The sequence below is a fragment of the Talpa europaea genome (genome assembly GCF_964194135.1).
Source record: "Talpa europaea genome assembly, chromosome: 10".
Taxonomy (NCBI): Eukaryota; Metazoa; Chordata; class Mammalia; order Eulipotyphla; family Talpidae; genus Talpa; species Talpa europaea.
In genome coordinates, this window is record NC_140077.1 from 75476534 (window position 1) to 75492620 (window position 16087).

Consider the following 16087-nt stretch of genomic DNA (forward strand, 5'->3'; position numbering starts at 1 on the left):
AAAATTTTTCAAAATTAAAATCATTAAGCTTACGATATGAAACATCTTCCCCCTGCCAGAGCTCTAAGTAAAATTTAACAATCAACTCAAGAAGTAACTATGATAGTTTAGCATTCCTAAATCAATACCCCATGCTAAAGAAAATATTTTTATATACGTGAATACTGACAAATAATTCTTTGTATAAATAAGATACAATTTTTGTATATGTAAATATGCTAAGTGAGCCAGCTATGATGTGTTCTGGTATAAACTGAAGAAACCATATTCAAATTAAATAATAGTTTTAAATTAAAATTATTAAATATTAATCTTCCACATTAAAAAATTACAATATTAGAAGATTCCATTTTTTTAAACCAATGACACCTGTACATTTAAGGAAAATCAGCCAGGCATCTATTCCCATCAGTGAACATACCTCCCTCTAGTGGACAAATGGAAATTGCACATTTATCACAAGTGGTTCTTTTTTTCTTTTTCTTTTATCTAATCCTTTCACTTGGATTGCCAAAACGTTATTATTTGCTTGTTTTATTATATCGTCTCTCGTTTCTAGAGTCAGTACAATTCCTGCATTTTCTAAGAGTTGTGACTCATTTCTCAAAGAACCACCCCAGGAAGTAAGAAATCAGTTCCAGTTCTGGAGAGAGATCTGTAATTGAGAGGCAATTATATTTGCGGTAGGAAAAAAATGAGGCGATACAAAAGGGATTAAAACAGAAAATACCAGTAATCCAGCAAGCAGGCAAATACAAAATTATAACAGAAAACACTTTAAATGCTAACAATAAAAGGCAGTTAACTGGAAAGTAGACTAAACAGTAGGACTCCTCATGTTTGTATTTCATAAATTAGTTGGTTTATTCCTGTAACTGTTACGGGGCAGAGTGAGGGGCATCCCGGGACCCCCAAACCTGCCTGCTCTTAATGGGTTCTGCCACCCGCCGCATAAACACAACATACTCTGGTGCATGAGCTCTTCGGAGAGGCACCGGCCCCCGCGCGGGGCGGTCGGGTCCAGGCAGCCCCTGTACCGCGCCCAGACACCAGCCGCAAGAGGCGGGGCGCACCCGGCGCACGCTCCGATTTGAAAGCGGCGCGAGCGGAAGCCGGGGCAGGGCGCTGGCCAATAGGCGCTGCCTTCCTCTCCGGGGCTCTGCTGCGAGCCAATCGAAATCCTCGCGGGCCGGGGGGCGGGGCGACGCCAACGCCCGGAAGCGCCGGCGCGGGAACCCGCGGGCTCGGGCGCCGCGGTGTCGGGAGGTGAGTTCGCTGAGGTGAAGGGAGTTTTCGGTTGCCCCACCGGAGAGGCCGGTCCTGGCGGAAGTCATTCTGGGTCTTGGGGAGGCGAAGGGGACCTGTCTCGGCCTAATCTGGGGGTTTCCTCCCCGGGAAGGATTTTCTAGGAAGGCAGCTGTTGAGCGGAGAGCTTGAGGTATCTGCGAGGTGGTTTGGAGGTCGGTCTCCCCCAGCCGTCCTCCCCCGAGCGCCCTTCCCCAGCCGTCCTCCCCCCCCCCACAGCCGTCCTCCCCAGCCGTCCTCCCCCGAGCCACCTTCCCCCTGCCGTCCTCCCCCGAGCGCCCTTCCCCAGCCGTCCCCCCCCCCCCCCCCAGCGTCCTTCCCCAGCCGTCCTCCCCCGAGCCGGACTCCTGCCACCGCTGGGAGAAATTTGCCGCCGGGTAAAGACTCAACGCCCTGTGCGCGCCGCGGCGGTGCGCCCAGGCTTTCCCCTTCACCTGGTCCCGAACCCACATTTCGTTCATGAATTATCCAGACTATGCGGCTGCATATTGTTGATTACAGTTTTAAAAAACGTAACAAAGGACTTGCCTCTAACTTCGCCCTAATGAGGAAAAGCCAGAGATGACTCAAAACCCACGATTTATCCTGGTGTGGACGCACAGACAGGGTGTGAAGGGTTGGGATGCATCCCGAGAAAAGGGGAAGACGTCTTTTAATGTGTTCCTGTCTGCAGGTGTGAAAGAGTGAGACTTTCCTGGGCCACAGAAATGTAGCTGAAGCCTAAATATGTGGGTGTCTTTTCTGGATATGAGGCTGGAAACATGAATTGGGGCTAGTTTGTAAAGAACCTTTGTAGCTAGAAAATAGACAGTAATGTGGTGGCTTTGAGCCAAGTATGTATACCAATGTGTGTTAATATAGTGAGGCTGGGTACAGAAGTTGTCTTGCTGGTTTTCACTTTATTATTCTAATCCCTTTACCATACCTTTCCTCTGTGTTCTCATTTTATATAAAGGTACAGTTTATTACTTGTGGATACTTGTTTTATTGTCATTGATTCCCAGTATCTGCTTACTGAGAAACTAGTAAGGATCTGTATATAAAAGGTGAAGTTAATTATCTAGTGAAGTAATTTACTCTAAGAGATTATGGTCTTAAAGGTGTGGCTAAGGAAATTTGGAAGTAGTTTAAAGAATAATATATATGAAAGACTGCTGTAGTGTAATTAATTCTGTTTAATATATTAATTCATCTATAGTATTATTCTGCTTAAATATTTCTGAAAGTGTGTTGTGGAGGCGCTCCATGCCTGGAGATTAGAAAAGGTAAAACCAAAGGACCAAAGTTAGCTTTTGCAACGGAATTCAGTAGACTGTCACCCAATCAATACACAAATGTAGCTTTTTTTGAACACATCCCCATGGTTAATCTAAGTGGGACACTTAAGCATAAATTATAATCATCCTACTAATTAACTACAATCTGTGCTCATCTGTAATCTGGTTATAATTCATCTCCCAAGTAGGAATACCAGAATATGTGAAATTAAAATTTTCGTTGTCGTTTTACAAATTAATAAGTTAACATTTAAACCTTTGTGAGTGAGCGTGGCATGAATTCTTGTATCTAAGCCCTGGTGAATCTAGGTTTCCTGCCAAATTGGGTTTTTAGACTACAAAACTGAGAACCTGGTCCTACATATATATGGTGACTATGCATCTGTGTAAGTAAGGCCATGTTTCTTACCTCACCTTTTTTCATAACATCCCCTATGATGTCACCATTTATTCAAAGGTATTTAGTAAGCCTCTCTCCAGTTTTACTACTGTTATTATTAATATCAACTATATTGAGATATAATTCACATACCATGCAATTCATTTATTTAAAGGACAGGTCAGTGGGTTTTACCCTATTCAGACTACAATCCATTTTCATAACCCCCAAAAGAAACACCATAACCATTAGCAGCTTTTCCCCATCTCATTTGCTTGTAGCCCTTGACAATCACTAATCTCCTGTTTTCTGTCTACAGATATGCCTTTTCTAGACAGTGTGTATAAATGGAATCGTGCAATCTATGGCCTGTTGTGCCTGACTTCTTTCACTTAGGGTTCATCCATGTAGTAGTATTAGCATGCATCAGTACTCATTTCTTCTTATTACTGTACGATAGTCCATTGTGTTGATAGGTGTTTGGGTTCTTTTCATTTGGGGACTATTAGGAATAATGCTAATGTGAGCATTTGTGTGCAGATTTTTGGTGGGTTTATGTTCTCAATGTGCTTGTGTCTATACCTAGGGAAAGAATTTCAGGGTGGTCATAAGGTAACTCTGATTTCAAGCATTTTAAGGATCTGCCAGACTATTTTCCGAAGCAGTTGCACCATTTTGCTTTCCTACCAGCAACATGTGAGGTTCTAGTTTCTCCACCTCCTCACCAACACTTAGATACTGTCCTAGAGCTTGTAGCTCTCCTAGTGTTCGTGAAGTGTTCAGTGTGGTTTTGAGTTACATTGCCGTAGTGACTAGTGATGTTGAGCATCTTTTCATGTGCTTGTTGGTCATTTGTATAACTTCTTTGGAGAAATTCAGGTCCTTAATTGAGTTATTCATCTTTTATTATTGAATAATTTCTATATCCTGGATACAGACAAGTCCCTTATCAGGTATATGATATGTTTGTAAATTTGTGAATATGTTCTCCCCTTTTGTTTATTACCACTTCTTCGTGATATCCTTTGGAGCACAGAAACTTTTAATTTTGATAAAGACTAATTTATTTTTGCTTTTGTCTTTTGTGCTCTTGGTGACATATGTAAGCCCAAAGTCACAAAGATTTCCTTTTATGTTTCCCCATTGTTTGTTTTACTGCCTTAATTTTTGCCAGATAAAGAATTCTAAGTGAAGTTTTCTCTTTTCATTTTCATGTTCCTGTGTATGTATGTAAAGGTGTTTTTCCTTTAGCTGTTTTTTAACTTTTCTGTTTATTACTGGTGTTCTGCACTCTGAGTTTGTAGCTCTCACCACATTTGAAGACTTCTTAGCTTTTATTTCTTCAAATTGTTTCTCTGCCCCTCCCTGTTCTGAGACTCCAGTTTCATGAATAATGTATGATGCCCCAAAGCTCACTGATGTTTGTTTTTTCCCTTTTTGGGGAAGGCTGACCTACAGAATTATGAACATTTATTATCTATATGAAGTTCAAATTTAACTGTGTGTCCTATATTTTACGACTCTTGTCTAGTCTCTGTTGGGACACAGAATGTATAAGAGCAGTATGGCTCTCATACTTATAGGCGTTGTACTATTAGACAAGTTATCAAGATAGATTTAATTATCAGAATTAGGGAACTATACAATTAGCAAGGATGAACTAATGTTACACCTTTGAATTGCTATGCTACAGCCCTTACGGTTGGTCTTAGAAAATTGGTTTAAAAAGAAAATTGGTTTGCGAGAGATTGGGATTGTGCTTGGTAGTTAAGAAATCTTGAGGGGAACTGAAGATTAGTAGCTGGAAATCGGGCACAGACTGCAAACAAGTATAGGAGATCTGGAAACTGTTTTTAAGGGAAGAGGGGATATGATTTTTTTTCTATAAAAATCTCACTCTTTGCACTATGGACTGATCATTCTTTTAAAAGTACAGTGATTCATAGTCAAACATCCAGATTAACCACTAATTTTAAATAGAAAAATCAAACTGTCTCACTTTTTTGAGTCTTTTTAAATTATGTGAATATAAATAAAGTTGAACTAGGTGATATCTAAAGTTGTGTCAGCCCTAAATATATCTGGTGGATAAAACATACTCTTTGATGTATGTTTTGTGCTGTGATGTCTATCACTGCCGTGAACACCCTTGATTAAGAATTTTATAAATAGACAATTTTATCTGATTTCTCTTATGTGAAATACTTAGAATGCCTGTTGCCCTGTTCAACCAGACTTGTTTTCTTACCACACATCGTATAGATCTATAACAAAAGTTAAATAGTTTTAGTCAATGACTGTAGAAGGAACTAGCAGACTCCCCCATATCCATATAATTAAATTTTGGTTATTTTAAATCCCTTTCGCCTTGCCCAGGATGGCCAAAGAGATGAGGAATATTCTCTTTGAGACTCAGCCTCTGGAACACCCTCTTGACCTATCCCTGTTGCCTGCAGTTCTCCTGAGCTACAACTGAATGTTGTCCTTAGACCCTGCTAGAACACTGAAGCTCCTTGGTGATTGCTGGACTATCTTAGCTTAAATACTCTGAAGCCAGAGATTTCCATGTCCCCACCTTTGATGAGGGTCTTCATTTTTTGACAGTTTTTTTTTTTCCTATTTCATTTTGAGGTGTGTCTATTTCTGTGTCTTAAAGTTCATTAGTTTCTTTTAGTGGCTGATCTGCTGTTATTCTATCCAATATACTTTTAAACTCAGCCATGTTGTTTTTCATATCTAAAAGTTTAATTTTTTATTTTTAAGATTGATTTATGCATACAAGAGCTGGTGTACAGGCCTGAGAGGCAGTGGGTGAGAGGCTTCACCAGAGACAGAGTGGGGAGCAGAACAGGCATATTGACTGAAATACACTGCTGAGGAGAGCAGTGGGCGAGACAGGAGAGATCTGCCTTGCCATGTGGGTTACTCCCGGGCTGGCAGGGGATTGAAGGGCTGGCAGGGGATTGAAGTCGTTTGTGCTGCAGAGGCTGTGGATTGCTTCATGGTGCGGTTAACCCTTGCTCTACCAGGGAGGCCCTAGAGGTTTGTTTTTTTTTTTTTTTTTTTTAAGATTTATTTATTTATTTATACAAGCACTGGGTACAGTCAGAAGCATGGGAGAGTGAGAGAATTCACCAGAGAGGGGAACAGAATAGGCAGACTGATGTTACACTGCTGAGGGGAGCAGCGGGTGGCAGGGGAGGTCTGCGTGCCATGTGGGACCCTCGCCTGGAGGCCGGGGATCAAACCGGCGCTGCAGAGACTGCGGGCAACTTCGCAACCCAGCACTCAACCACTGCGCCACTGGGGAGGCCCTAGAAGTTTAATTTTTTTATTCATGTTTCTTCTTAACGTGCTCATGCTCTACTTCTTGAAGTATACAGAAAAAATTTACATAGCTGTTTTAACATCCTTGTCATTCTTCATCATTGTTCACTTATATGTGTAAGTCTTTTTCCCTCTGACTGTTTTAAGATTTTCTTCTTTATCTTTGGTTTCTAAAAAGTTTAACTATGACATACTTAGGTGTGGTTTTCTTTATGTGCTGTTTGGATATTGCTGGTCTTCAGTATAGGTTGCTATTTTTAAAATTGTATTTGGAAAAATTTCACCCAATGTTTCTTAAAATTTAACTATATAAAATAATAAAAATGCTTCATTAGGTTTTTTTTTTTTTTAAAGAGTTATTTATTTATTTATACAAGCACTGGGTACAGTCAGAAGCACAGGAGGGTGAGAGAATTCACCAGAGCCAGAGCCGGGAGCAGAACAGGCAGACTGATGATGTACACTGCTGAGGGGAGTAGCGGGCGTGGCAGGAGAGATCTGTGCGCCATGTGGGACACTCACCGGTGGCCGGGGATCGAACTGGTGCTGCAGAGGCCGCGGGCAGCTTCACAGCCCAGCGCTCAACTGCTGTGCCACTGGGGAGGCCCTGCTTCATTAGGTTTTAAAAATGATAGTATTAAAATATAAAACAGTGTAAGTCAAATATGGAGGTAATAGTCAGAGTTAAATCATTCTATCCTTGTATTATTTGGGAGGAGGGTAAAGGTACTGGTAAATTTAAACATTGATAGATTAAACATGATCTTAAAACCTATTTGGTAATTTCTTAAAGTAATACAAGCATGGTTTATACTTTTCAAGCTAGTAGAGAGGGGAAATGCAATGAGAAATAAATCAGTACAAAAGAAAAAAACTTCAAAAAAGAGAGTAAACAGATGGTGTCACTAATGGAATATAGAGAAACCAAATTTAAGGATCAGATAAAGACAAACTTAGAAACCTTGAAAGCTGACTATAGAGCTTAAATATTTTGGGGAGTGGGGAGAGGATGCAGGAGTAAGAGCAAAGAGGGAAGGAAGTCTGATGGACAGTGGTGTGGACTGTGGAAAGTGACTTGGTGGTGGGTGTGCTACAGTGGCCATACCTAATAGGGAGGATCCTAATGTTACCTCAATTACAATAATAAATAAATTATGAGGGGGGAAAGGGGAAAATGAAAAATATAAAATGGAATGTAGGAACAAGTCTAAATATGTCAGTAATTATGATTATGATAGATTGTTTGCAAAGATGGCTGTAATCCCTCCCAACTGCTTCCTCTGACCTCTTTGCATATGATTTTACCAGTTCTCCCATCAAAGGTAGAAGAGCTTAGACATCCTTGTCTGATCTGCTGCCAGTACGGCTTCCAAATAAACTTCAAATAAAGGTTCCAAATGCTCTAGTGGAGAAGCCACATAAATAATCTCAGTCAAGAAGTACTATTTAACTCAACTCAGCTGAAGTTGCTGACCTACAGAATTATGAGCAATTAAAACAGTTTTTTGTTCACTACGTTTTGAGTGGTATTAAAGCAAAGGCAGCTGACATATTGATACATTTAGACGTATGAAGTGTACCAGTCAAAAGATAAAGATTTGAAGACTGGGTTTTAAAAATCCAAACTTATTTAATAGGCACTTAATAGGCATTTCTAAAGTCTAAAGAAACAGAGAACTTGAAAGTTACAGGATAGGGCCTCTCCGGTGGCGCAGCGGTTGAGCGCTGGGTTGCGAAGCTGCCCGCGGCCTCTGCGGCGCCGGTTCGATCCCTGGCTGCTCCCCGGCCACCGGAGGAGGGTCCCACATGGCGCGCAGACCTCTCCTTCTGCCTGCTCTGCTGCCCGCTCTGGCGTGGTGAATTCTCTCACCCTCCCGTGCTTCTGACTGTACCCAGTGCATGTATAAACAAACAAACAAATACATAAATAAATAAAACATGCCTCTATTAAAAAAAAAAAAAGAAAGTTACAGGATAGAAGTTCTAAAAGATATTAGGCAAACTGACAATACTAAAGGGCAAATTAGAGATTTAGTATCAATATGAACCCTGTCAGTTAAACATCACTCTAAATAATTGATTTAAAAAGGAGGAAAAAAATCAGTGAAGATTTAGAAGATTTGAACAGCACAATTAGCAAATTCTGCGGTGGGCATATCTAGAACACTGCCCCTGGTAGCCTTGGGTTAGACATAGTCTCTTAAGTGCATATGGGACAATTATGAAAATGGGCTACATATTTTTCAATAAAGCAAAACTACCAATTTCAAAGGATGTCAAAATCTACAGAAATCAGTAACATATAATTAGGGAACTCCCACATGTTTGAAAATAGGAAGCCTGTTTCTAAATAAATCAAAGAAGAAATCACAATGGAAATTAGAAAATATTGAGATATTCTACATATCAAATTCTTGGTATATAGCGATATTGAGAAGATGTGTTCACAATTGTAAAGAAGAAAAATGGGGCCTCCCTTGGTGGTACAGGCAGTTGAGCACTGTGCTGTAAAGCTGTCCGCAGCCTCTGCAGCGCAGGTTCGATCCCAGCCGGCCAGCGAGGGTCCCACATGGCATGGCAGACCTCTCCTGTCTCGCCTGCTGCTCCCCTTAGCAGTGTATTTCATCAGTCTGCCTGTTCTGTTCCCCGCTCTGTCTTTGGGGAATCTTCTCACCTCCCCCCCCCCCCGTGCATCTGGCTTGTACCCCAGTTTTTGTATAAAATAAATAAATCTTCAAAAAAAAAGAAGAAAAATAAAGAATTATGTAAGCATACAACCTAAGTATGAAGTTGTATAAGTTTGCTGAGAAAGTAAAAGAAAGGAAAGAATTAAAAAGTCATAAAAATAATTTAGATAGAGAACAAATTTCCAACAGAGGGAATCATAAAATGTTCTTTGCATAGACTATTAAAATGGATACACGTTTGGCAAGATTGATGAAAAAAAAGAAAGCTGATACAATTAAGCAATGTCAGAAATGAAAATGAAAGTAGAAGTATAAATACTACAGGGATTAAAAAGATAACAAATAAATGAAAAACTGGATGAAATAGATAAATTTTTGAAAAATTTAACTTGCCAAAATTGACTCAAGGAAAATAAAAAAACTTGAATAATTTTCTAATATTTAAAGAACTTGGGTTTGTAGTTATAAATCTTCTCACTTTGAAAACACCAGCACCATATGGAGTTCTGCCAAAAATCCAAAGAACAATCTTCTAGACTATTCCATAATATGTTAAAAAGACTTTTCCTAGTTCATTTTAGGAGTTAGCATAACCTTGATACCTGATAAGGACAAAATTTAAAAGAAGAGTTATAGGCTGATATTACCCATATGCATAGTGTTGAAAGTTTTCCCTTTAAGGTTAGAAATAGTGCAAGAATAGCACTATTCAACAGTGTACTTGAAATTATAGCCAGAACAGAAGACAGAAAAGGGATTAGAAGGAAAGAATGAAACTGATTATTTGTGAATGGTTTACATCATTAGCATTATTAAGGTTTTGGTTAGAAATAAATTATACTACATGTGCCAGTAAGAGATGGATTAAAAGGAGTTATTAAAATAACAAAAATATACTTTGATTAGGAATAAACCCAACCAAAGTCAGGTAAGATCTTTGTAGAGAAAACTTTAAAACTATTGAAAAGCATCAAAAAAGACCTAAACATTGGTTTATTGATCATAGAAGCCAGTATCATAAAGATGTGAATTCTTCCCAAATCTGTAGAGTCAATGAGATTACATGTATATACCTGTGGACTTTAATGAGACATTATTGAAGAAAAAGGACAGAGTGAAAGAACTTAACATTTAAGACACTGGAGTATTGACTTCACAATAATTCAGCTGGCCAGTGGGACAGATTTGATCATCTCAAAACAGATCTACACACACAAAAATTTAATTTATGATGATAGCAGGGAAAGGATGGACTTTTCAACAAAAGGTTCTAGGACAATTGGTTGTTCATATGGTGGGAAAAAATAAAAAATTGGACCCCTTTTTCACCCTATATATAAAAAATCAGCTCCTAGTGGATTAAAATAATAAATGTGAAAAGCATATGTTAATAAATATCTTAAGTTTGAGTGTAAAGAAAAAAATTTTTTCATTTTTTAATTTTATATATTTTTACATTATTTTTCATTTTTGCTAAGCAACCAGAAAAGGTAAAGAAAAATTTAATTCACAAAAATATGAATGTAGGGCCTCCCCGGTGGCGCAGCGGTTGAGCGCTGGGTTGCGAAGCTGCCCGCGGCCTCTGCGGCGCCGGTTCGATCCCCGGCTGCTCCCCGGCCACTGGAGGAGGGTCCCACATGGCGCGCAGACCTCTCCTGCCGCCCGCTGCTCCCCTCAGCAGTGTGCTTCGGTCCTTCTGCCTGCTCTGCTCCCCGCTCTGGCTCTGGTGAATTCTCTCACCCTCCCGCGCTTCTGACTGTACCCAGTGCTTGCATAAATAAATGAATAAATAAACAAATCTTTAAAAAAAAATATGAATGTAAAGGAAACAATTTTTTAAATTGATTTTATTAAAATTAAGAGTGTGTGTTCATCCAAAGACACTATGAATCAAGAGGAAAGAAAAGCCATACACTGGAGATGGTATTTGTAGCTCATATACCAAAAGGTTGGTATACTTTGAGTAATAGCTAGAGGGAGAGCTAGAGGTGAGGAGGGTTGTGAGTGGATATGTGTGTGGGTGTTTGAAATGAGAGAGAATTTAAGTATATTTTAATGTTGATGGGAAGAAGAAAAAATTGGAAATACTAGAGAAAGATGGAATAATTGATGGAGTGGGATCTCTGAAGATTTGCGAGCATATGGAATCTAAAATACATGAAGAAAATCTCAGACATTTAAGCATTAGCTTATAAATATCTCAAGAGTGTTGACTATTTCTGTGTCTTTCTTTTTGCTCTCCTCACAAAGCACATGTAGACTTCCTTCCATAGCTAATATTTGTCAAGCCCCTTTTTCTGTGCCAGGCATGCTGAAGATGTAGTGTGAGCAAAATTAGACACAGACGCTGCCTCATGAGTTTATAATTTATTAGTGGAAACAGACATTAATTTAAAACATGCAGTGTTTTTGTTGTTTGTAGAATTTTTTTGCACTTCTACACTATTTTTAAAATGTATTTGCTTGAATAGATAATAAGAAGGAAGTAGAAAAACTTCAGACTTAAACTGGGGATTAATATAAGTAATCCATTTGTCCTTTACTAAATTGAAACCGTGTGCTAAAACTCTGTAGTCATATTGTTGGTTATTTTATGCTTGTCCCTTTCCTCCCTAGTGAGCCCCAGCAGCTCTTACTGTGGTGTCCTAAACTGCTTGATTCCTTTCGCTGGTGCATCATGCAGAGAGCTTCGCGTCTGAAGAGGGAGCTGAGCCTGTTAGCCACAGAGCCTCCCCCGGGCATCACGTGCTGGCAGCATGAGGACCAGATGGATGATCTGCGAGCCCGTGGGTATCACATACCTAAGATGAGAGTCGTGGCCCTATTATTAAAGATTGTGCTGAAATTCAAACATTTGTATATTCTTCTAAAGTAGGGAGCAGTTTGAAGGTCAATGTGCCCTACCTTCTTTCTACCCTGATTCGTTTACATTTATAAAAGATTTGCTTGACATTTCTTCTTTGGTCTTTTATTACACCTTTTGCTGACTTGAATAGTCAAGATTTTGACATCAGCTCTTAAGCAGTCTTTAGACCAAAGATCACCATCTCAAATATCTGTTGGGCAGACAGGAAACATAAATGATTAGAATACCGGGGTCCAGACAAAACGATCTGCAAATTGCATTTGGTTTGTGGCCAGCATTTTCCAACTTCAGTTGTCCTTTTAACACTGTTAACTTTTAAGGGTACATTGCATGAGGACTTCTTAAAGCTCTGAGATAGATTTATTGTCCTAGACCCAGCTTCTGTTAGGGCCATAGATTTCATTGGAACCATAGTATGGTATAGCAATTCAAATAATCCAGTTTCTTTTTAACTTTTCTTTTAAGAAATATTGGGTGGCGCCAACACACCTTATGAAAAAGGTGTTTTCAAGCTAGAAGTTATCATTCCTGAGAGGTTAGTATGAAGTCAATTTTTTTTTAATTTATTTATTCATGCTTACAAGAACCGGGGTACAGGCCAGATGTGCCGGAGGGTAAGAGGATTTACCAGAGACAGAGCGGGAACAGAACAGGCAGACTGACTGAAATACACTGCTGAGGGGAGCAGTAGGTGAGACAGGAGACAGGTCTGCCGCACCATGTGGGTATCTCACCGGCTGGCTGGGATCGAACCCACACTGCAGAGACTGCAGACAGCTTCACAGTGCTGCGCTCAACTGCCTGCACCACCAATGGAGGCCCTGAAATCAATTTTAAACTTAACAAGGGAAAGCAGTTGTTGGAAGAGCAAAGTAGTAGAGTATTAAAAATAGCAGTTAATGAGCCATCATTTAAATCCTAGTCTTATCATGACTTAGTGTTACTTGGGCAAGTTATTTTATCTCTCTGGAGTTTAATTTCCTTCTCTAAAACATGGGCTAGATCACAACTAAGGCTCCTCCTGTTTTCGTCTGTGGCAAAATATATATAACAGAATTGAACGTTTTTAAGTGTATGGTTCATTGGCATTAAATACATTCACGTTTCTGTGAGTCATCACAGTTATCCACCTGCAGAGTATTTTCATCTTCTCAAGCTGAAACTCCATACCCATTAAACAATAACTCCACAGTCCTCCCTCCCCCTGGGACCTAGAAACCACCATTCTCCTTTCTATCTCTACATTAATGTCCCTTGTAATTCACATTTCCTTTAAGGCTCTCATCAAGTGAATTACAGTTTTTGTAGTTTTGTGCAGAATAGGAAGGTGGGGCGGGGTAGGTGGGGAATGAATATCTAACCATTGATATGTAGACATCTCTTCCCCAGGTTGGCTCCTGACCAAACTTGTTAAATTCCTGAGAGAAGTAGCTTAATGATCATGTGTTACATCAATTCTGAAAATAGACTGGGAATTCTCCAAGGTTTGTGTCTCACTAAAGAGACATAATCAAATGCAATGTATAAATCTTAATGAGATCCAGTTTTGAAAAAGCTATAAAAAAATTAGGGGTGGGGCGATTGATAAAATCAAAATAGTAGATAATATTGGTATACTGGTAGTATTGTAGTTAGTGGAGAATGACCTTATTCTGAGGAGATACATGCATTCTTAGGAGGTAAGGTGGCTTCACCCTCCAGGTGATAGGTAAATGCATATATGTGACTGTTTTTACCTGTTGTTTGAAATTTTCATAATAAAACTTCGGGACAATAAAAAGTTTGCCTCCCAAAGGCTGTCTTCTGGATTAGTCACTAGGAAATTGCTTATATCAAGCAGCAATGTTATAATGAAAATTCTCTGTTGTCCTGTACTTTCAAAGGTACCCATTTGAACCTCCTCAGATCCGATTTCTGACTCCAATTTATCATCCAAACATTGACTCTGCTGGAAGGATTTGTCTAGATGTCCTAAAATTGCCGCCAAAAGTGAGTGGTGGGTTAAGGAGTAAATACTGCGTTCTGTGACTCTCATTTCTAAAACTGGAATTAGCATGTCACATTCTTAGTAATATGAAAGCACCCTCCTGTCTGTGTGTATGCAGGGAGCCTGGAGACCATCTCTCAACATTGCAACTGTGTTGACCTCTGTTCAGCTGCTCATGTCAGAACCTAACCCCGACGACCCACTCATGGCTGACATAGTAAGTGTCTTCACTCCTCTGTACACGTAGTCCTCTTTCTCTATACCTCTGACTCTTCATTTATGAGAGTAAACTGGAGCTTACCTTTGCAAATCATTTTTCTTTCCATTGACTTTTTTATTTCATCTCAGTCCTCAGAATTTAAATATAATAAGCCAACCTTCCTCAAGAATGCCAGGCAGTGGACAGAGAAATATGCAAGACAGAAACAGAAGGTATGATGTTTATACAGCTCTGATTTTGCTACTGTTGTTATCCTACTCAATGTGTCTATATCTGTGTGTGTACACATGTTTATTAGAATTGCCAAATTTGTACTGTACCCTGCAATGACTAGTTGATTTTTTTCTCTCTATTGCAACCTTGTGAATAATTTTACAGTAAAAAAAAACCCTAGTAGCTCAGGCAATAGGTTTTCTGAGCTGTTGTCATCTGTTGAAAACACTAGAGGGCAGGCTGCAGCTAGTTGATTTTTGTTATATTCTTGGGAGTAGCTTGGAGAGATGAGAGATGACTCGGATTCTTTTTTCTAAGTTTGTTAAGGAACAATATTACAGAGACTGTTTACAGGAATCTGTAAAGGGTAGAGAGGCACAGCAGGGATGGTAAAATTTGACACTTCCTATGGGGGAAACCTGCCCGGTTTAAGTTGATAGAATTTTTCTCATTTAATGAAATACAAATTACAGGAACGTGGAGATTAGCATCTTCTGGTTCTTACTGAACCAGAAGCCTTCAGACTGAGTTAAGTAGCAGCTACATGTCACCTGTGAAAAGAAGAAAAAAAAAAGTGAGGAAGATGCTTATGCTTTTGAATGAAATATCCTAAGAGGTGACAAGTACTTGGAAACATCGTTGCAGCACCTCAGTGTCTCCATCCTGGCATTTGTGTGCCTCTTTTTGTATTTCACCTTTTACCCTCTTGCCCCTGCTCAGACTGATGAGGAGGAGATGCCTGGTGACCTGCCAGAGGCCAGTGACTCAGAAGTACACGGCGCGGCACTGAAGAGGAAAGCCAGGCAGCTCGGAGGCATAGAAAAGAAATTTTGCCCTGATGTTTAGGGGTTTGTTCTGGCTCATCTTAGTTAATATATTCTTTGCCAAGATGGTCTAATTTGCCTACCTTTCTTGAATGTTTTTCTTTGCATTTGATGACATTATAATTTTTATGTCCTATAAAACAGATCTTGTATATTTATATAATCTGCTCTACATTGATTCTCTGAGTATAGTTTGTTTTATTTAACTTGTACATACGTATTTTGAAACCTTTTAAACCTGAAAAATAAATAATCATTTAATGTTGAGTATGTGTTTATCCTGAATGTGTGTCTGGGAACAAACTGGCCAGAGAGCTATATAATAAGAATGTAAAAATATTTGGAATTGTTGTCCTTAATTTTGCCAACTTATCAACATCACTAGGGACACTGGATATTTGACAGAGATACAAAGTAACTGTTAGAAACAGTTCAGTTACCAGAAGGCTTTCAGTGACTCAAGGTTTTCAGAAGTTTGAATTCGGTATGACGGGCATAAAATAATAGACCCTTTGTTAATTTTTTGCAAGTTCATTTTATGTGATTTAGATAGCTGGTCAGAATTACTATGGTATAACTTTCACTTGGTCAGTAAATATCGAACACCTACTATGTGCCAAGTTTTGTACTTAGTATTTTAGAATATAATGGTGAGAAAAATCAGACATGGGATTAATCATACATATGTTAATAGGAATTTTTATAATCCCTTTCTGTCCATAGCTCCATTTGAAGCTCTACTCATGATTTGAATCCTCTACTTGTGATTTTTATTTTATTTAATTAATTTATTTTAAAGATTTATTTATTTATTTATACAAGAACCGGGGTACAGGGCAGATACGCGGGAGAGTGAGAGGATTCACCAGAGACAGAGCAGGGAGCAGAACAGGCAGACTGACAAAATACACTGCTGAGGGGAGCAGCGGGCGAGACAGGAGAGGTCTGCCGCGCCATGTGGGACCCTTGCTGGCCAGACGGGATCAAACCGGCGCTTCAGAG

General features: G+C 39.4%; 1 protein-coding gene across 1 annotated transcript; it reads left to right on the top strand.

Annotated features, from left to right (window-relative positions):
- Positions 1-11652: 11652 nt before the first annotated feature.
- UBE2T (ubiquitin conjugating enzyme E2 T) lies at positions 11653-15107 on the top strand (the record flags this gene model as incomplete). The annotated part of the gene is made up of 6 exons (XM_084245694.1): positions 11653-11761; positions 12307-12376; positions 13725-13830; positions 13947-14045; positions 14177-14260; positions 14982-15107. 6 exons carry the CDS (start codon positions 11653-11655, stop codon positions 15105-15107), a joined length of 594 nt encoding a protein of 197 aa, XP_084101820.1.
- Positions 15108-16087: the final 980 nt, after the last annotated feature.